General features: G+C 36.8%; 1 protein-coding gene across 4 annotated transcripts in view; it reads left to right on the top strand.

The window, feature by feature from the left end:
• The window catches only part of LOC138695026 (proton channel OtopLc-like), a 139,621-nt gene that overhangs the window by 98,087 nt on the left and 17,511 nt on the right, over window positions 1-24,023 (top strand). For all 4 annotated transcript variants that reach the window (XM_069819346.1, XM_069819345.1, XM_069819348.1 and 1 more), the window contains one exon: window positions 23,007-23,539. In XM_069819346.1, the coding sequence (XP_069675447.1) occupies window positions 23,007-23,539 (533 nt within the window). The remainder of the gene's footprint in view (window positions 1-23,006; window positions 23,540-24,023) is intronic.

Genomic DNA, 24,023 nt, shown 5'->3' with positions numbered 1-24,023 from the left:
TATTGTTAATGTGATTGTTATTATTATTTTATTATTATTATTATTATTATTATTATTATTACTGTTAATGTGATTATTATTATTATTTTTATTATTATTATTATTATTATTATTATTTTTATTATTATTTTTATTATGATTTTTATTATTATTTTTATTATGATTTTTATTATTATTATTATTATTATTATTATTATTATTATTATTATGTCGTTATTGTCCGAAGATTTTTGTTATTCGCCGGTACAGATTGCGTGTCATTTCAGTTCTGTGCTATCATTATTATTTCTAGACTCGAGCTTTTCTTTGCTCCAAGACGCAGAATCTGCAGCATTTTCATTTCTCATTTCGCTGTTTGTTTAACGATCGGTCACGACAACAACAGATGCTTTTCTCCGTTTTACATTTCGAACGCGCCTAAAATGACGCAGACGTGACCTCCATTACTATGACGTCGTTACGAGGAAAAGGGCAGTTGATTCGAAGGGAAGACGGAAACGACGCGACCATAAACCTTCCCTTTCTGTGAAGAGGGAAATAAACCAACAATGGCGCGATAAGGAGGGCCTTTGTAGGAGGAGATAAAGGAGCGGGTCCCCAGCAGAAGGGGAATTCGAATATTTGTGTGACAACAATGCGATTCTGTACCGGAAGGAGTATTCCTCGGACCCCAGTAACTGCCATTGTCGCCCCTCGTCTCAATCTCTCTCTCCGTTATTCTCAGCAAGGAGCACCTCGGTCACGTCACAGGCTAGTATATACAGTCACGAAGCTCACTACGTAGTAAATATGCAAACATTAGGTAGTTGCTCACCACTAGGACCGCTAATATCGCCTCATTACAGGCAATGCAAAATAGTACCGGCACAGTCTATTGTTTCTAGCACCCTCAAAACTCAAGCTTCGTGATTGTATATAGTAGACTGTGGTCATGTCTTGTCCACATCAGACAGCTCCTCGATACGATTTGTGTTATTTCTGAGCACCTGAACATTGATGAATCGAGCGGACTCTGCCACAGTTCAGTCCATTAAGGATACACGTTGGTGAAAATGCTTATTTTTTTTTATTAAAAATCACATTTAGAATTTTTAGTATTAAAATTTGTTTTTGGGCGGTCGGGTAGCTCAGTTGGTAGAGCAGCTAGCTACGGACTGAAAGGTCCGAGGTTCGATCCCAGGTGGTGACAGGATTTTTTCTCATTGCCAAACTTTCAGAACGGCCCCGAGGTTCACTCAGCCTCCTATAAAATTGAGTACCGGGTCTTTACCGGGGAGTAAAAGGCTGTCAGAGCGTGGTGCCGACCACACCACATCATTCTAGTGCCGAGGTCATGGAAAGCATGGGGCTCTTCCTCCATGCCCCTAAGTGCCTTCATGACATGTTACGGGGATACTTTTTTTTTTTTAATATGCATGTATTTATGCCCCCCAATTGTATGTTTAGGCTACTTATATTCATTTAAAATATTTGGAACTCATATTTCTGTGTTTTTTGCAATTTTGCTTTAATAAATATGTTATTTTTCCTACAAAATTTTGTACTATATGAATTATTATTTTTTTATAAAACTTCTTTGATATGTGTGCAACAAAACATAGTAACAGAATTTTGTTTAAGTCTCACATATTATTATTGTATTAAATATTAATTTTCTTTGGAGGAGTTACATTTTTTTTCTTTTTTTTTTTTACTGTTTATAGTGGTCACAATATAATTTTTTTTTCTTTTTTGAGGGCGAGGAGGAGTATGAAAACGCGTGATAATAAGTTTTGTTTTGGGGTGTTTAAAAGTCGTAAGAATGAAATTTCAATCAAAAATGTTAAAATTTGTAGGAATAATAGCGATTCCTATCCCCAGAAAAACTGCAACATGGTATGATGGATATATGAATCATTTACGGAGCATTTGAAATATGGATATGAAGAAGAATGCAGCGTGTGAAGTGGACAGACAGAATAAGAAATGAACCTGTGTTGGAAAGAATGGGTGAAGAAAGAATGATGCTGAAACTGATCAGGAAGAGAAGAAGGAATTGGTTGGATCACTGGCTGAGAAGAAACTGAAGGACGCACTGGAAGGAATGGTGAACGGGAGAAGAGTTCGGGGCAGAAGAAGATATCAGATGATAGACGACATTAAGATATATGGATCATATACGGAGACTAAGAGGAAGGTAGAAAATAGAAAAGATTGGAGAATGCTGGGTTTGCAGTGAAAGACCTGCCCATGCGCAGAAAACTTATGTATGTATTTATGTATGCATGCATGCATCTCCTAAAATATTGGATACTTTTATTTAACAACCTGTATATGTTGATTAATTTTCATTTAGTGATACAGATATGTTTATAATAAATTTTATGCTCGACCATGCCGAAATGTAGTAATTATACACCTGGTAGTAGCCCTTTAATGCACCTCATTAAAGTACACCTATTCATTATAGTTCAGTTGATCAGCCAATGAGAAATCACCATTGTAGCATTATAAAACCGCAAGTATCGATTATTCTCGGGTGTGCAATCGAAAGACAACTAGCGAAACGTCACGGAGATCCAATACTGTCGCAGAAGGTTATGTTCTGTTACTATAATAATTAGCATTAATTGTAAATAATATTCAAATAAATTCAATTTGTCATCTCGTTTTTCAATTCTAAATCAATTTCCAGGTTATATCAAGATTAATATTCATGTTATTCTCTAGATTATATCAAGGTCAATGACATTCGTGCCTCGGAAAAAAACAATACTTTCGCGTCTGCGCACATCTCACAATTCAGGTCAGTTCCGCTCCTCACTTACATAACCATAACATGAATACTTACGAATAATTTCAAGTTAGAAATATGGTCGAGCATAAAAAGTCGTATGAAACTTGCCTATAATGGTAATTAAGACGCTCGTATGAAAATTATGAAACTCGCTTGCGCTCGTTTCATAAACAAACATACTCGCGTCTTAATTACTACCATTATAAGCTCGTTGTATAATGTACTATTATATCCTGGCATACATTCTGCAGATCTTTTCCGTGAACATGGTCCCCAAATAGAGTTCCCAATTGGACCCCACAACTCCTAAGTTCGTCCCTATTGGGGTGGAAGCCCCAGATAGTGTAGACCACAGATCAGGGTATCCTGCTGATGTAGATCAGGTTTCATGTAAGAAAATCACATGTAGAGAAGTAATCCGCAATGTTGATGGTGGCGGTGGAGAAGGGAAACAACATTACAATACGTGACTGATCTCAATCAAAATCTAATCGGTTATGTATGTTTCTGCCCAATCCCTAGTGAGAACATTGATCAAGTGTCTAGTTTTTCGTGATTTCGCCAGCGTTTCTGCACGAATGCAGTTGATACAGTATGATTAAATAAACTAATAAAAGGGGAGAAGAGACTCGCGTGATGTCGGTTTCACTCACTACCTGCTGCTGCGTATCGATCTGCCCGGCACGTGCGGGGTACCGGGTGTGCATCAAATATAGTCACCCCGTCCAGAGCAATTACTGAAATGATGTTTTGGCTTTCATGACAGCAAGTGACAAACGACAGGCGCCATCAGATACGGCTATCCCCTGTAGCTGGAACCGTCAGCGTTCTTACTTGGACAGGGGATACACTGATGCGTTTCAGTCCGTGAAACGTATACCACGGTCGGCTCGTGAACTGCTACAACGAAATTCGAACTCTATGAGCTTTGTTTACCTTTACGTGGTGTTGCTGTGGAATAATATAGGGCGGAGTTGGGTGAGATTATATAATGAAAGTTTAGACAAACGCTATGTTGACACTCGTTTTACAATTTAGCCGTTGTTTGAATTCCGTGCCGCCTACACTGCATCCAGGAATATATAATGAACATATTTTAACTAACACGACAACATAATATAATAGTTACGTACTTTTTCCAGCCAATTACAATATTACGGCATTTTCATATAAAGTCATTGAGCACCTATATACTGGGTGTTCATTTCAAAGTGTGTCATGACGTCACTGTTGAAGCGAGTTTCAGCTTTTATGTCAGAGAAGTTGCCTATTATTTAAGGCGTTCTTCAATCTGAACTTGAGAACGTGTACGGTATAACTTGAACGTCGTAGCAACAGATGGCGGTCTGTACGGTCTGTGTGCTACCATAACCTCTTTCGAACTGTATTTTGCGCGGGCAAATCGTACGCAGGGTATTTATCATCGGTAACGGCAACATTCCATAACACAAATCAAATGCTCCGTGTCCATGTTGACAGTCGAAGTTAATGTCAACAAATACGTAAGTAATCGCCTTAACCCTCTCTCCATAAAGAAAAAAACTCACCTCAGTACGTGTTTCCAAACAGTTCACATTCCTGCCACTACTGGCATTACCGTACGTATCGGTAAGTACTCTTCAGAATGAACGCCGTACTTGCCAGGCAACTTCTCTGGCACATAGGTAATACGCCTTTGCGGAAATGTAGGAATATTGAATTCTCTAGGCTCATCGGCTAGCCACATGACGGCATACAGAGAGCCATGACACACTTTGAACTGAACACGCAGTAGAATGTGTGTGTGTTAGCTCATGCAAAGATACGTTGACCATATTATTTCTCCGGAATCAAAATTGAACTGTACAGTTATGGTAATATTTTCATATGGATTTTAAATCTGTATTTACAGCATATTTTTACTTTTATGAAAGGACTTGTGCCGTTAAAGTCCATCGCTGTATAACAATAATACAGTAATGCTTAAATGATAATGTAATCAAATGAAGAAGACGATAAATTACTTTGAAGTGACAAGGCAATTTTACTTTAACTAGGGTGACCAGATTTACATTGCTAGAAATTAAAGCAACGTCCATAACACGTACGAGCAAAGAGAGTTATGATCGTTGGCAAAGAGTGTATTTCGTCGATGCTGCTGCCACCTAGGGTAAAGTTGCCTAATACCGTGATACCCCTAATTCCGTGATATGTTTCTTTCACTGAATGTCATGGGGTTGGGTATCTTGCTAGGAAGTTCACCGATGTCTCAAAAGTAGGCGAAAAATGTAATCTTTCGAGAAAGATGTCCGGCGCTATGGTCGAACGGCAAAGCTTTGACTGACATTCAATTTAAAAAAGGTACCACGGGTTAAAAGTATCACTTAATTAAGCAACTTTACCCTACAGGCAAATTACTTGAAAAAGGCGTCAAATCAGATAATTTCAAGATATCAGGCATACATGTTACGAAAAGGACGACATTTCTTGATTTTACAAAAATCCGCCCGGACTCAGGACGAAGACCTAAAAAGGAGGATATATCCGGACAAAAGAGGACATCTGGTCACCCTAACTGTAACCGACACTAATAGCTCTTGACAGGGCTTTCCATATAGAATGAATCAACCTGCACCCCATGGAGTACTGACTAAGATACGGGTTTAGAGATTATCTCGTGAATTTTGAATGATTAAACCCCACGAGATTAAAAAAAAATATATATTGGTTATTTTTTATCTTTCGTTCATAAAGTTATAACAATTATTGAACAAAATTACATAATTATATTGACGTAAACTTTTTATACATATTCTGTTTTAATTTATTTCGTTTTATATTCCATTGTTTGTTTTCATAATAACTTTATGCAATAATTCCAGAGAAAAATTCAAATTGCGATCTTGTCTGCCACAATTATCTTCTTTTGTTTTTTGCTGTTATTTATACTCGCTTTAACATCTCTGGTCATAGGTGAAATCCGAAGGCCTATGTCCTATTGTTGAGTACTGGTTCTATTGTTGTAAACTAGATGGCGTTAGTAGATGTATTACTGATTTGTTATGAATATGATTTTGGTGGTGAATGAAGCCGGTGATAATCGGGATGTTGTGGCCCGAATTTCCTGGCATTTGCCTTACAGTTGAGGGAAAACTCTGAAAAACCTCAACCAGGAAATTCAACCCGACCGCGAATCAAACCCGGGTCCTCTGCGTAAGAGACCAGCATGCTGACCCCTACACCACAGAGGTGGTCAATTATCATTATGGATTCTTCAAATGAGGAATCTCAGGCCTCTCCAGGACTTGAACCCAGACTGCCTACGAATGAAAGCCTGATGGTGGATTACCCGTACAATTGCATGATGTATGTTGCACTTACATTAGAATGGAGTGGGCTCTCGAGGTTACAAGGCCTTACTTATGCTAACGATGGTCCGGATCAATCTATTCAAATATAAACAAAATAGAAGTAGAAGAATCTGAAAACATTCAACTTAACAGAAAAAAGTGCAATATATTTACTATGTAACATATGTCTTAATTTATAAAAAGTTACTGTAAAACATTTCACCTGAAATGATGAAATTATTTAGATATTTGGTAAGTTAGAAAATTAGGAATTCCTTGTTGCTAAACTGTATCTCATCTAAGTTTGTTCCTGGTGTGATTAAAGGCTGGTTCACAATAAACCGGAAACGAGAATCGGAACGAAAACGAAAACGGTAAAATTGTTCAAATGTGTACATTTAACTGTGAGCATTCACAATTAACGAAAAGCTTGCCGGAGCCCGGGATCGGGAACGGAGAGTTGGCCAAGTTTCAACTTTGGCGTTCACGTTTCCGACCACAGCCCACTAGATTCATTCTATTGCCATCTAAAAGCTATTTTGTCGTCGTATATTTTGTAGCAAGAAGACCGTGACATAACCTATGCATTATTTTGTTCTGTGCTGTGCATCCTGGAGCAAGTTTTATTTGATGAGATTCTAATATTGAGTGTTGAGGAAAATCCTCACGTTTACGATAAGCGGCGCACCTCGTATAAAGATGATAAAATGAAGGAGAATACGTGGCTTTCAATAGCTGCATCTTTCAACACCTATCGTAAGTGAATCATATTTTATTGCTGCTTTTATTGAATGCTTCAATTCAATAACTACTGTTGTGTTCATTTTTGTTCTATCACAAATATTTCTTCTCTAATTATTTTACGTTTTGGTAGACTTAAAATAGGTTGTGATAGTAAAGATGCATGAGCACATTTATAGTACCGTACCTAATGAAATGTTTGAGTTGAAATTTCGAAGTTGGTTAACCTGTGTTTATGTTGGCTGCCTTGTACTCATGAGAGAACGCCATTGGTCAATTATACACATATAACATCAGAATGCGTAATATCGACTTTACATATCGTTATTGACATGTATATCGATATGCATAATCGTCTACGTTCTCGGTTTATTGTGAATCAAACATTTTCATATTCACGTCCTCTGCTTCTCGTTTTCATTCTGGTTCTCGTTCCCGGTTTATTGTGAACCACCCTTAACAGGCGGAGCAATCAATCTTGCTCCCATTTTACAACTGGAACTATCGTACAAAAGACAGGCCCATGAAATCATGTAATATGTTCGTAAATGAAGTAAACTTTAGTTTCATGGCCTGCAGGAGAAGACTGTACATACACACGCACACTTCACACAGATGACATACCAATGTCGTTTGTTTGTATCAATAAATCTGAAAACGTGCATAATGGTGAAAATCTGGAATGAGAAGTATCTAGGCATATGTCAAGAATGTCTCTGCACTTCATATAGACATAACATAAAAGTGAAAGCATGTAAATCGATAAAATTATTCATTATTCAGTGTAAACACATTTCTAGTTTACACATCGCACGTGTTGCTGTGGTTGGCATAGCCGCTGGCGCATTTTAAATTCCGCCGTCGATATATACAGAATGAGCCAAAAGTTACTATTCATTATTATTTTTTTTTTTAATTTGTTTTTCTTCTGGGTTGATACATCGCTGACGACTTTCTGGATCATATAAACATACTTTTTCGTACAACATCTGATCAGAATCAGTTTGTTAAACAACTTTATCAGTGGCTGTTTGAATGCCTGAACCGTTGTTGAAATGGATACGGACTTCGGGATCAGCTTGTATTATAGTAAGGCATTATAAAGCATGGCTCCATTGATTACGCAATAGTTCAGTGGTGGATTCTCGGCGTGTGTGAATTACGATATTATTTATCCTTCTTTTTACTGATAAAGATGTCCTTTATATGATCTTTTGAAACTAATACTACTAACATATTATTATTATTATTATTATTATTATTATTATTATTATTATTATTATTATTATTATTATTATACAAATGACACAAGGGTAGCTCCTCTTCAATAAGGGTTGCCAAAAGAGACAGCATACTCATTCATTCATATGTTCTGTCCAAGGGCAGGTCTTTCACTGCAAACCCAGCATTCTCAGGCTTTTTCTATTTCCTGCCATCCTCTTTGTCTCCACATATGATCCATGTATCTTAATGTCGTCTATTATCTGATATCTTCTTCTGCCCCGAACTCTTGTCCCGTTCACCATTCCTTCCAGTGCATCCTTCAGTAGGCAGTTTCTTCTCAATCACTGACCCAGACAATACCTTTTCCTCTTCCTGATCAGTTTCAGCATCATTTCTGCTTCACCCACTTTCCAACACAGCTTCGTTTCTTATTCTGTCTGTCCATTTCACACGCTCCATCCTTATTCATATCCACATTTCAAATGCTTCTATTCGTTTCTCTTCACTTCTTCGTAATGTCCATGTTTTTGCCCCATACATTGCTACACTCCACACAAAGCACTTAACTAATCTCTTCCTTGGTTCTTTCTCCAGAGGTCAGCAGAAGATGCTCTTTTTCCTATTATTATTATTATTATTATTATTATTATTATTATTATTATTATTATTATTATTATTATTATTATACAAATGCCACAAGGTTAGCTGCCCTTCAGTAAGGGTTGCCAAAAGAGACAGCATACTCATTCATTCAAATGTTCTGTCCAAAGGCAGGTCTTTCACTGCAAACCCAGCATTCTCAGACTTGCTCTATTTTCTGCCTTTCTTTTAGTCTCCACATATGATCCATATATCTTAATGTCGTCTATTATCTGATATCTTCTTCTGCCCCGAACTCTTGTCCCGTTCACCATTCCTTCTAGTGCATCTTTCAGAAGACAATTTCTTCTCAATCAGTGACTCAGCCAATACCTTTTCCTCTTCCTGATCAGTTTCAGCATCATTTCTGCTTGACCCACTCTTTCCAACACAGCTTCGTTTCTTATTCTGTCTATCCATTTCACACGCTCCATCCTTCTCCATAGCCATATTTCACATGCTTCTATTCGTTTCTCTTCACTTCGTCGTAATGTCCATGTTTCTGCTCCATACAATGCTACACTCCACACAAAGCACTTCACTAGTCTCTTCCTTAGTTCTTTCTCTTTTTCCTATTATTATTATTATTATTATTATTATTATTATTATTATTATTATTATTATTATTATTATTAAATATCCGCGAAAAAGAACCCTAATTCACCAAGCGGTATGCTAGGGTTTTAGTTTTTGTTATACGGTATACTACTTATCTATACTACCGGTACTTATTTTTACACAGATAATGATGAAATATGTATCTACAGTCTTTTAAATATAAAGTTTAGCAAGTCTATAAATTGTCTGTAGCAACAAGATTTTTTGATCACTTCACATAGTGGAGTCCTGTATTCGGTGTCGCAGTCCAGAAGATGTGTCTTTATTTGAACTCTCTTTGCTTCAATAATAGGACAGTCAAATAGAAGGTGTTTCACACTGTGAAGGTTTTCGCGGCAGGAGCATGTAGAGTCGATGTCTGCTGGAATGTTGAATCTGACGAAGTAAGTACCAAATTTCCCATGTCCAGAAAGAAACTGCGTTGTTACGAAAGTAGGTTTGAAGTGATGGCTTTTGAGTCGGTCGTGGATTGTTGGGAAGTAGGTGTCTCTTGTTAGTGATCCGGTTGTGCATGTCGTCCATCTAGTATTCCAGTTTTGATGAGTCTGTTGTCGTATTTCTTTCTTGATATATGATATCGGTTGTCTTTTTCCTATTAAAATCTTCCTTTGTCATTGCTATCCTCCTTTTCACTTCCTGGCAGCAGCTCATGTTACTGCTTATAGTACACCTCAAGTATTCGAAGCTGTCCACTTGTTCTACTGTCTCATTTAGAATTCGCAAATTTACCTTCTTTACTTTTCTTCCTATTACCATGGTCTTCGTCATCTTGGCATTTACCTTCATTCCATACTGCTCACAGCTGTGACTTAGCTCTTGTAGCATATCTCTGGTTATCAGGTTTTCTGAAAACTTGTGTTTTCGAATCCATACTGACATGTATACTATAATAAAATACAAATAAATTGAATAATTAAAGGAAGAAAATTTCATCTAAATAAGAGGACTCGGGTAAAGATGCAAGAATACTTGTAGCATTACCGCGCTGAACGGCGATACCAATGCGCTGACGTAGATATTGACTGCTTCGAGGGTCCCCAGAAAGCTGCACTAAACTTCTGCCTATGATGGAGCTTTGGCTTCACTACACCATGGTCCAAACGTTTCAACCGCAAAAGGGACAAAAATATAATTATCTGCAAGATGTTTATATTTATGGTGTTTACTGACAGCGGCAGATCCTAGTGTCTTAGAGGTTGAAGACAGATGAGAAGGGGCCAGTGTATCCACACATGTGGAATCCCAAATTAAGGATTTGCCTACACACCACGGGACTAGAGTCAGACCATCGGGTCTCTTGCCGTCTGAACGGCTGATCCCGGAAGGTTCTAAGATGGATGGAACCCCTGAGGATGTTAATGCTCATTTAATGATGTCATTGAGCGATGAATGACGAGAGAGACGCCCCCTACTCATGACACAACTTCAGGCATGGTGGCCGTAAGAGTCTACAATATTGCCACAGATACATTTATGAATGTGACAGATTTTGCAACCAAGGCGTAAAGCCACGGAAACTTTAAAGGATTCGGGATCCATAAGGGTACCGATGTTAGGGGAAGGAATTGCATGAAGCCAAGATCCTGAAACATTTTGTTGGAGAGCCAAAAAACGAGCACGATCTGTATCTGAAGAAAAAGATGACTGTAAGGACTCCTTAACAAGAGAGATTAGTATTTCATCCCATTTCTTTTGAACCGTTGGAAAAGACGGAGGATCAGCGTGCCTGAGTAAAACCCAGGAAGGAGAAAAGGATCGTAACTTTAGGTATTTTGGCTGCCTTTCACAAAAAGTATAAATACCATGATAATTATAACAATTTAATATTAACAAACTGAGATAGATAAATTAATGTAAAAATACAAAAACAAAGAATTACAGATCTAATAACAATATAAAATAGTGAGATAATGAAAGAGAGAAAATTAATGTCTGCCATCAAAATCAATGTAAGAATGACGATATATAACAGAGTAAACTGAACACTCATTGAAAATACAGTCTGAAAAGACTCGGCTCAAATAAGACATATAAAGTTGTCGTCTCCAACCTTTAGCTGAGTCAAAGTCAAATCAATGAAAAGCACACGGTAACCAAGTAAGCCGTTATATACATTAATGGCGTAACGATCCCAGAGAACTTCCCTGTAGGTTTATGGACGTCAAAGATCCCTCGTAGTGTACCGTAGAATATGAAAATCAGAAATGCTGGCCAACGCACTGCTGGGAATGAAACAGACCATCCCTTAGTCTGTTAAGCGATGATATCCAAACGATGTTCCACCGATGAATTATACCACACAGACGAAAGGCGCAGCTATCCGAATGAGCGGGGTCACCTTGACCACCGGAACCACGTAATGCGACGAGTTGACTATCTCAGCAGAGACGGGAGACTGCACGTTTCTCTCTTGTAGTCGTAACTGCCTCGAATTGTCTCACCAACTGAACATTCGCTCGGTCTCCAAGCCGAGGCCGGCGATGCGTATCGTTCCTCCAATCAGCGGAGGAGAAGATCAGGGTACGTTCAGGAAAAATAAAGTAAACAGTACAGCCACCATAAACAATAAAATTGCCCACAGCATAAACTACATCACTGTTATTGGAAACCTCACCCCATCGAACTAAAGCCTCCTGCACTTAATTTTAATGAACGCTTAAGAAGTAATATTAGTTCGCTATTTAACTATCACAGAAAATGATGTAATAGGCTTAAAATCAATGTGTGATCGGAATTCACTTTTGCTTGAACTCTACCAATCTGACAAATGCAATTACATTTTAACGAATTTTCTTATGAATAATAAATGTAGCGACTACACGACAAACAAATTAAATTAATGGACCAGCGCTCACGACTGATACGCTTTGTGGCTTTGAGAATCATTGTGTGATAACATTGTTCCATTTAGCGTGATTGTCCTTCCTGGAGGCATGCTACCACAAACACAGCGCGAGTTTCTGTATCTATAAAACTGACGAGTTTTATTGAATCATTTCCACTTTCATGTCTGATCACAGCCGATATTATATTTTGCCTTTTTTCAATAAAAATTATATCGCTTTATAACAAAACCAGTTTTCGAGTTCAGTGTATAACTGCCTTTTCATTTATGAAAAAATACAGAGTGAAAGTTAAATAATTCTACAGATTGAAAGCGACGATAGGGTACACTTAAATGAATAGAAAACTTACACGTATTACGTTTTGTGATTAAATGCACGGTTAATTAGAAAGTTGAGTTGGAAGTTTCAGCAGTCTGACAACATTCCTGCTAACAATCCATCTTTATTCTCGTAACACAGATTTAAGAGGTCAACGAACTCAGGTTTATCTGCCTTAGTGAACTACCTCCATCTCCCTTTCTGACTACCTCCATCTCCCTTTCTGACTACAATATTGCCAGCTGGTAGCATCGGTCAGTGGCTTCAAAATAGTGGTTTTTAAATTAAATTAAATTTACACCCAAAAAAAGTCCGTGCTATTGAAATAGGCAGAGGGATAAATGATTCTTTATTAGATTTTCTATCGATATGGACAAAAATCGCGATCCTACCCGCAGTGGTTTGCGGAATAAGGTGTTAAACATTTGTGATAAAATATTCTTTTTCTAAGAAGAAACTACTCATTTTCCACCAGTGATAAAATGTTCTATTTTCTTAGAAGAAACTACTGATTTTCCGCCAGTGATAAAATATTCTATTTTCTTAGAAGAAAGTACTGATTTTCCACCAGTGATAAAATATTCTATTTTCTTAGAAGAAACTACTGATTTTCCACCAGTGATAAAATATTCTATTTTCTTAGAAGAAACTACTGATTTTCCACCAGTGATAAAATATTCTTTTTTCTTAGAAGAAACTACTGATTTTCCACCGAAATGATATTACACTTTTTTTATTACGTACAACTTAGCAATTCGCTCTGAAAATCTGCAAGACTATCTCACTTCTACTCTGTATCTGAAAGGCCAAAATTAAATACAAGGGGAAGGACCCACATTAATGATCAAATATATGTCAAACGTAATATATTATTTTTTAATTTTTTAAGTCATGGTATTGACTTCATTTGAGCGAAATTTCAAGGTCGTTAGGAAGAAAATAATTGCTTTTATGCCATTTTTAAATATGTGTGTTCAAACTTCTCCGTTGAATGTCTGGAGCTTGTTTATTTCACATTTTTAAACATTTAATATGTAATATCTCAGACAATAATAGAGATAATTCAATAACATTTTTAGGGCATATTCTCACATTATATGTGAATAATTCTATAAGAGGAAATTATCTAATTGCAAATTAAAGAAATAGACGTGCAATTCTTCTTTCTGTTCATAAAATGTAAAATAAATATAAAAATATAAAAATTAAAATTTCTAAAAATTATCAAACAGAATTGATTAGCAGTCTTTTAGCTTTTATTTCAGACAATATTTGTGATTCTTTGATACTCTTAAGAGCAGATATATAATTTTCTTTATGCTCGACCATGCCGAAATGTAGTAATTATACACCTGGTAGCAGACCTTTAATGCATGTCATTAAAGTACACCTACTCATTAAAGGTCAGGTCTTTCAGCCAATGACGACTCAGGTTACAACTGTTCAGCCAATGACAGGTCAGCTTTCTACCGTTATAAAACCGCAAGTATCGACTATTCTCGGATATGCAATCGAAAGAGAATTAGCGAAAAGTCACGGAGGCTGGAAATCCAATACTGTCGCAGAAGGTTATGTTCTGTTACTATAATAATTAGCGTTAATTGTAAATAATATTCAAATAAATTCAATTTGTCATCTCGTTTTTCAATGTCGAATTCAATAATCAAGGTTATAATATTATAATATTATCAAATTTAACGGGACTACGTCAAGGTCAATGACATTATTGTTCCTCGGAAAAAATCAATACTTTCGCGTCTGCGCACATCTCACAATTCACGACCTAGAACAAGGTCACTTCCGATCTTGTCAGTTACAAATAAAATGTATACATCTGAATACCGGTAATTTCAAGTTAGAAATATGGTCGAGCATAAAAAGTCGTATGAAACTCGCCTATAATGGTAATTAAGACGCTCGTATGAAAATTATGAAACTCGCTTGCGCTCGTTTCATAAATATCCATAATCGATTCCTAATTACTATCATTATAGGCTCGTTGCATAATGTACTATTATAATATTGCATTTTTTATATCTGTGACTGTACACTAAAGGGTAGAAGTGAAAATGTTCTATTTAGAAGGCTTCATACATTGATATGAAACCATGTCAGGGAAATAGAGGATCTAATTAAAATAATACGAGAAAAGAGACTTCCTGTAGGTCCTTCCCCTTAACTGTACAAATATCCTGAACCAAACCAATCTGCTGAAAAATTTTATCCCCGTGCTCTAAAGCTAAACATTAATAAAACACGAGATCTGTGTTAATACAAGCTTCAGTGACGCAGCCACTAACTAACTATGAGGAACTTCAGGATGCATCGAAGAGAAAGGTGCTCCATAAAGTAATAGGCACAGCGTATGAAGGAGATGGTCCAATAATGAGCTGTACTCGAATTACAAAGACCCACCAATTAGAGGAATAGTGAAATCCGCAAGAATGATATGGCTTGGATGAGTGACATGGGAGATGAAGAGTGGCAGGGGATACATGGGATCCCTGTAATTGCGTGATTCGTTTATGTTCTCGGTTGAGAGATATTGTGATATATAGATTTTTAAGTAATTGATTCTTATTTTTAAGGATTGTGAATAATAAATTAAATTAAATTTATGTCTTGTATTACTGATTATTTTCCGTTGATTTCTTTATTGGATAGGCCTATATGCCACAGCTATATCTGTACCGTTGCTTACGAGATTATACAGGGACATCATTTTATTTTTACTTCAATTTTTATTGTACCTGAGTTTTTGAATGTACTTCACTCCCACCCCCTCTACTAGTAAACTTCCAATCGTGCTCCACACAGAACCAAGACCGCATATGCAGTCAAAGTCGCCTTAAGGTTATAGTGAGTATAGTACGTTCCAGAAATATGTTCGCTTTTTCCAGTGACGAAAGAGCTTTTAATATTGAATCATATTTTCGCACAGGTACTGTCGTCCGTTTGCCTACGTCGCATCCCGGTTTCCCCCACCCGATTTGCTCGCCCCTCTGTACAGGCTAGTGGCTGGGCTGTCTTAGCTCTTTTCTGAAAACATTAATTTCTGTTAGGAATTGGACGTCTACGTAATATTATATAACTGCTTAAGGGCTTCGTTAAGTAATTAACTGTCACGTGATTTCCCCTCTTTCTACGACCTTACAATAAAACCACTTGGACGGACAGTAGATAGCATGTCTGAGTAATTTTATCTTTTCGAATCGGGCAGAAGTGAAGATTGAATTTACAGTACGTAAGGTACTCTTTTATACAGTAGATACAGAATTATTTCAACATGAGTTACTAGTACGAAGGACGAAACTGGTAATTGGAATTAGGTACAATAGTCTATAGTGCGATAATATGCAAAAAAGAACTGAAGCCTGTATCGAAATGAACGGCCACCATTTAAAAAAATGTGTTTAAATATCCATATTATGATTATTTTTCAATTTAACTTCATTCTCTATATTGTACGCTAATGTGCTGTAGACAGTATAATATACACTGCATAATGAATACGTCCGAATGGACAGCTCAGTTCGTGAGTAAAAACACTTATTGATAATACAGTACTGTATTTTGATTAAACAAAAACTTAATGAAAATCAGCCGTTAATCCAAAGGAATAGCCAGGTGAATATTAGAAATGTTAGTAAAAAAATGATGTCCTGTACAAGCTGGCGCATAGCGCTTGAATTACAGGTCTAAAGTGGTAATTGCGTAACGCCAATTCCGCCGCTCGGAGCGCTGTTCGGTTGTAGATATTAGAGCTCTATATAGAGCTCTAGTAGATATTCGTACCAGAACACTTAAATTACATTGATATTTGGGACATTTAAAGGATTCAGCGTTGCTTATTAAATGCTTCGTGCAATATTTTATGGTCAGTAGACGTAATTTCAAAACTTCTACGTCACAATTATATTAAAATAAATGACTGTCATTCTTGATATTAAAAGATATTACATATTATAAACTAAGGCACTACCTTCCTGTTGTTCAATTCATACACCATACAGTTTTGGAAATAATGAAAGAAACTTAATACAGCTTACATGAGCACTGTAGTCTACCCTTTTCAGGTGTTTATTTAATAATAATAATAATAATAATAATAATAATAATAATAATAATAATAATAATAATAATAATAATAATAATAATAGTAATAGTAATACTTACTTACTTACAAATGGCTTTTAAGGAACCCGAAGGTTCATTGCCGCCCTCACATAAGCCCGCCAGCGGTCCCTATCCTGTGCAAGATTAATCCAGTCTCTATCATCATACCCCACCTCCCTCAGATCCATTTTAATATTATCCTCCCATCTACGTCTCGGCCTCCCTAAAGGTCTTTTTCCCTCCGGTCTCCCAACTAACACTCTATATGCATTTCTGGATTCGCCCATACGTGCTACATGCCCTGCCCATCTCAAACGTCTGGATTTAATGTTCCTAATTATGTCAGGTGAAGAATACAATGCGTGCAGTTCTGTGTTGTGTAACTTTCTCCATTCTCCTGTAACTTCATCCCGCTTAGCCCCAAATATTTTCCTTAGCACCTTATTCTCAAACACCCTGAACCTATGTTCCTCTCTCAGAGTGAGAGTCCAAGTTTCACAACCATACAGAAGAACCGGTAATATAACTGTTTTATAAATTCTAACTTTCAGATTTTTCGACAGCAGACTGGATGATAAGAGCTTCTCAACCGAATAATAACACGCATTTCCCATATTTATTCTGCGTTTAATTTCCTCCCGAGTGTCATTTATATTTGTTACTGTTGCTCCAAGATATTTGAATTTTTCCACCTCTTCGAAGGATAAATCTCCAATTTTTATATTTCCATATTGTTACGTATCCCTATAATAAGTAATAGTAATAGTAATAGTAATAGTAATAATAATAATAATAATAATAATAATAATAATAATAATAATAATAATCTGCCAGCACGTAAAACTGACGCTGTAGCTGTTCGACGAACACTGTGCCCCTACAGAAATTATTTAACTCAATATTTGTATCAATTGTCATTCATTGTCCAGCATGGAAAGTCCTCAACACTTGCATTAAAAGTATGTTTGGTATGATGCGATGAAAAATATCTCCATCTGGCCTTGAAGTTTGGTCTCAATATAAAATTAGAAAGTACACTATCTAATATTTATAGTTAGAAGTACAATACTTTATTGTAAATTGTGGTGTTGTACTTTATTTAGGAATGACTAACTCAAGAAAAGAGTAATCTTTTACCCGGAGACAAAGAAGGAACAATTATTGTCTTTTTGTGTTCGTATAACATGCTTGTTTAAGCAACTGCAAGCGTTTAATTGGTGTGTTCATACAGGATATTAACATTTACGCTACATCATCGTATGTACACGAAAGTGTAATGCGTAGCTTTGTCTTATGACATGAAGTACCTACAAGAGAATTTAAAGATTTTCTTAAATTGGTAATACCATTATTAGAATATTTGCTCTACGGCTAGAAATCAGAAACGTCTTTAGACCTACTATCACAGTCTACTATATAGTCACGAAGCTTGGGGTGATCTAATACAACTGTAAGGCAGGCCATGTTACTCGCTTAACCCGATCACGAAGGGCGGCGTTTCAACCATATAAATTAATTGGAATGCATAAAGAGTAACATGTATTTCTCTAAAATGTAGTGTAATTACATTAATAAAATTTAAAACAATGATTAGGGGACACTTCAGACATAATTCCTTGCGAGTTAAGGTGTAATATTATTTTTGGTGTGAAAATTACTTTGCTCGTATGTGTAATACCTGCCTTTATTTCTATTAAATATTGCGCAATTCTTGTACATTCATTTATGCACGATTCAATAATTTTCAGTTGCACCCCACGAATATTTAGATATGTTGAAATTATAGGTTATGTTCACTGTACCAGTTGCCCTTTTCTGTCTAATTTTAGTGATCTCCAATGCCCTGTCACTACATATGTATGTTATGTCATACGGATATTATAGGTTATGTTTACTATATTTAACTTATATTCCTATATTCGCAATTATACATTATAATTAAACATAATGTCATGTATTTTTTATTTTATTGGGTTATTTTACGACGCTTTATCAACATCTAGGTTATTTAGCGTCTGAATAATATGAAGGTGATAGTTCCGGTGAAATGAGTCCGGGGTCCAGTACCGAAAGTTATCCAGCATTTGCTCGTATTGGGTTGAGGGAAAACCCCGGAAAAAACCTCAACGAGGTAACTTGCCCCAACCGGGATTCGAACCCGGGCCACCTGGTTTCGCAGCCAGACGCGCTGACCGTTACTCCACAGATGTGGACTAATGTCATGTATGACACCCGTTACATTCTATTTGCCTGTATTTTAATACTACAATTGTATTTATCTACTACCTAAGAGACGAAGTAACACAATCGTACTTACACTAATTTCATAGGAGTGGTATGGTAAATTTTCTGTCTACAATTAAGGAAGGTAGATGTGCTAAATTAAAATCACAATATAAATTCATTTTTATTGAACCTCAAAATAGTTTCCAATCTAAACTTGAAATGTTGACGCGAACAGATTATGTTAACATGTAAAATTCTCTTCACATCAAAATAACACAGTTTTGTAATAATTTCTTCAATATATTATGCAACAAGAAGTAAACGGAACTTATGGACACATTACACTAAATAAAGCTTAGCAATGATAAGCAATAAAGTTATAATATAATATTTCACTGAGCTCCATACACTGAAATAGAAAACCCGAACAAACATTACGGCCTGGCCTAGATCGAAAAAGCATTGACTTTTTGCAATTTTGCGAAAAGCTATGTAAACTGTGAAATGTTAGTTATCGGTTGTAATAACTGTAAATGGCTAAAATACAATAATTTGAATAATAATATGGGACAAGGAGACGTTTGTAGTACTATAAATTGTAAAAAAAATAGGTTAGAGTTATCCTTCTTCGAAAGATCAAGGAAGGTGTGTTTATAGAATATAATATATATTTTATGAAAATAATATATAAACCTTATGTATTTCATATTTCAATAGTGGAAGGAAAGTGTTAATTTTTTCAAAAGAACATGATATCGAAAGTACAATACATTTTATGGTCTGCTAGGGAAAGAGTCTGTGATGAGGCGATAGTAGCGATCCTGGTCTTGAGCAACTATCTATGGATGCATATTTCAACTGTTTATGTTTGCATATTTAGTAAGTATTAAGCTTCGTGACTGTATATAGTAGACCGTAGCAATTTCGAGAAATTGAGATAATTAATTTTCTTCTAATCTATAAAGGAGGATATTTTCTTTTACCTCTTCTATTTCAATAAAGAAGAAGGTAACTATAGAAGTCTCGCGTTTGGAAATAATGACTCCAGTCAGACAAGAAAGAATATTTTCTCCAGTTGGGCTTCCTATAACGCTATATCATCAACCCGTAGCCAGATATCTTTATCATCATTACCTGCAAATGGCGTTGTTTTAAATTGAAACAAATGAGTGGTGTCGTCGTGTTAAGCTATAACAAATGAGTAACGCTTCGTAGGATGAAACAAATGGGTAACGCTCTGTCGAATGATTTACTTAGAGATATATTAACACTCTCAGCAGAATGCTTTATGCAGGCTTATTACGGAATGAAATGCTATCCCCCAGCGCACGCACCGGGAAGTGACAAATGTAATTCTTTGTAGTGAAGCTCTTGTGTTTGTACTTTTATTTATATTCCTGAAGAGGCGGCGGAGTATAGACAGAAAACCAACACTTCCGCTCGGAGAATTTCAATCGCGAGAGAGGAGAATGGTGCTTCCTTTTCTCTTTGTCTCTCAGGACTGAGTCGATATTTTACAGAACCACGTAACTTTACTTTTTGTGAGTTGATGTTCATTTCTGTAATTTACTTTATCACAACTATACACAAGAATGACTCTTCTGTTGATCAGATTTGCCACGGATGAACTAAGTATCCAGTCTCAGTGGTCCCGTATTATTTGCAGATGACACAAGTGTAGTAATTATAGCCAATAACTCCAACACATTTCAATCTTCAAATCTTCAATAGAGGCAATTCTCCTCAAAATATGTGATTGGTTCTCAGCCAATAAATTAGTATAAAATTGTAACAGAATAAACATAATCGTCCACACCTGTGGAGTAACGATCAGCGCGTCTGGCCGCGAAACCAGGTGGCCCGGGTTCGAATCCCGGTCGGGGCAAGTTACCTGGTTGAGGTTTTTTCCGGGGTTTTCCCTCAACCCAATACGAGCAAATGCTGGGTAACTTTCGGTGCTGGACCCCGGACTCGTTTCACCGGGATTATCACCTTCATTTCATTCAGACGCTAAATAACCTAGATGTTGATAAAGCGTCGTAAAATAACCCAATAAAATAAAAAAATAAACATAATCCAATTTAAATAATGCCCAAATTCAACCTCGCAAATTTCAAGCGTAGTAATTAACAATAGGTCCCTAATAAAAACAATAACAATCAAATTTCTTGACTTACAAATCGATAATGTGTCAAATTGGAAAAATCATATTAAAGAAATTACCCCCAAACTAAATTCAGCATATCTTGCTATTACATCTATGCAAGAGAAAGTAAGCATCAATACTTTAAAAACAATATACTTTGTATACTTCCACTCGGTAATGAGTTTTGGAATAATATTCTGAGGAAATTCTACTGCTAGTAACAGTACTACAAAAAAGAGTATTAGAATAATAGTAAGTGCTAAATCTAGGGAATTGTGTAGGATTATTTTTAAAAAACTACAAATAATACCCATGGCTTGTCAATATATTTTTTTTTTCATTAATAACTTCTTCGTATGTAATCGTGAAAACTAATTGAACAGTTCATGGCATTAATACGCGTCAAAAATTGACTTTCATACTCCATCGACAAGTCTATCATGCTATCAAAAATGAGTTATATTGCAGTAAAAAATTTTTAATAGTGGATATAAAAAAATCAAACTCAAAACATAAGATTATTTAATAATAATAATAATAATAATAATAATAATAATAATAATAATAATAATTATAATAATAATAATGATTATGATGATTTATTTAACCTGGCAGAGTTAAGGCCATATAGCCTTCTCTAACACTCAGCCAGGAGTAAAACTGCGTTACAAAAACACTACAAATTTACAAAGTGTACTACAATTTTACACACAAAACTGAATAAGATACTAATAATAAAATGTAAACAACAAGTAAATAGAAATCAGACATAATATATAACATACAGAAAGAAAGGAAAAAGCATAATAAAATGTGAACAGCAGGTCAATATAAATGAGACATAGAAAGTAGAAAAAATAAGACAATTATTGATGATGATGATGATGATGATGATGATAATAATAATAATAATAATAAATAAGAATAGTAATAATAATAATAATAATAATAATAAAATAATGCAGTGCAAAGCATACATTGAATACAATATTTTTAAGTACACACAGTAAGGAAAATTATGATTATATATAGCTCAACTTATCACATTATAGATATACCATTATCGGAAAATATGAAAACAAAAATATAAAATCAGCTAAATATCACTAGAACATTAAAAAAATGTGAATACGTGGAAACATGCAAATTAAAGAAGTACCGGAGAAACTGCACCTAGTGTCCCGTAAGAAATTGATGTTGATTGTTTTAAACAACATCACCAACTTTAAGTAGGCCTAATCAGTGTTGATAATTGTTGTAAAAATCATGGTCCACTGCATGTAGCTTGTACAGTTGAATAGGATGTAGTTACTGACTTATAGGTACTAGTAAAAGTTCATTCACACAAAATTCAGAAAAACTACAATGAATGAGCAGAATTATAGTCGCGACGCTGTTATTCTCGGCGTGACTCCTCCTCTTTGCTTACGTCTTAAGGAAGTCAAGACTCTATAAAGTCTAGGTAGGTAGTATCGTTCGCCATTTTTGTTCTTTCGTTGCCGAGCTACCAGACGAGGAATCTATTTGCCACACCGTTAAACCTTATCATGTCGTAGCTCCTATGATAATAAACCAAACGCACTGTAATTCAGCAAATAATTGAGTGGCAAATAATGACCTCGTGTGCTTTCTGAGAATACCAAGAAAGAGCCAAAATGGCGGGCGATTATATTAAGTACTGTACTTATCCAGCCTTAGGAAATGCTTAACGTCTTCATCAGCGAATCACAAGACGCACACGTTTAAATGTAGCCGACCTGCAACGTGATTGGCTGCCGGAAATTAGAGCGACGGGACTATAGTAGTTCTAATACTTCATACTACAAATGTCTACTTGATTTTTCTCCAGTCCTCCCAATGTTTTGTCTCGCAGCTGCAGAACTGCATAGCGGTAGCCGTTCGGTGCTGTAGTGTCCACGTGTCAAAGTTTGTTAACTTTTTAATCGCTAACTGTCCCCCACCGAACACGTGGCGGGAGAAGTCACAAATTGGACGCTGCACAATTACATGAACATGAATCGTTACAGCGCTCAGGATGCACGCCACCTCGGCGCCATCTGCTGGTGCGGTGGTGACGTCACAGCCGCACCACCGCGTGGAGCGAGGGTTGAAAGGGCCGCACCACATCTACGAGTGCAGACGCACCAACATCATGGGGTCGCTCGTGCAGGACGCCAGTCCCTTCCTGTTCCCCTGCACCATCGAGTACTCGCTCATCTGCGCCGCCATCCTGTACGTCATGTGGAAGAACATCTGCCGCATGTCGCCCGTGACGTCGACCTCCCAGGGCGCCGCGGGTTCTCGGGCGGGGCGCCAGGGACTGCCGCCCCAGGCGGCGTACAAGCGCCACCCGCACCACTACTCGGTGGACTGCGCACGCGCGCACAAGGGGCTGTTCGTGGGCATCCTCGTGCTGGTGCTCACCATCATCTCGCTCATCCTGTTCTTCGTGCTCATCTCGCGGCCCGAGTTCGTCAACCTGGCCGTCATGGAGGTCAACATCTGCGAACTCACCCTGTACACCATGACCACCGTCGCCACGCTGGTCGGCATGCTCCAGGTAAGATTAGTCGTCTAGTATCATCGGGCCTTCCGTGGTACTCTAGTGCTGCTGTTGGATCCGAGGTTCGTGGGTTGAAACCTGGAAGAGAGCGTAAGTTTTAAAGGGCGATAAGATCATTGCATGTATGAGGTAAGGCTGCGAGTTCCATGTCGTATATTTCAATGTTAAAGATCAAAGATAGCCAAGAATCCTTTTTGGACAACGACTCTCTTCTTAGGGAAGGTGGCGCTATTGCATCAGGTATTGCGAGCTAGCGTGCTAAATGTCGATAGTAGGCCTACAACTGGGCCTGGTCGATTACTACGCTATATTTTGATCAAAGAGTATAGCTGAAGCAATATTATTCTAATTGAGGACCGTTTTTGCAAAACTTGCTAACTGAAAAAAACTAAATTTTACAGGAAAGACACTCTATTATCCGCGGTAATCAAGGGGGTGCACTGGACGGTTAATCGAAAAAGTCGGATAATCCGTATCATAA

Source organism: Periplaneta americana, chromosome 2 (assembly GCF_040183065.1).
Source record: "Periplaneta americana isolate PAMFEO1 chromosome 2, P.americana_PAMFEO1_priV1, whole genome shotgun sequence".
NCBI classification, from domain to species: domain Eukaryota; kingdom Metazoa; phylum Arthropoda; class Insecta; order Blattodea; family Blattidae; genus Periplaneta; species Periplaneta americana.
Note: the sequence above shows the minus strand (reverse complement) of the source record. Positions and strands in the feature narration are given on the sequence as shown.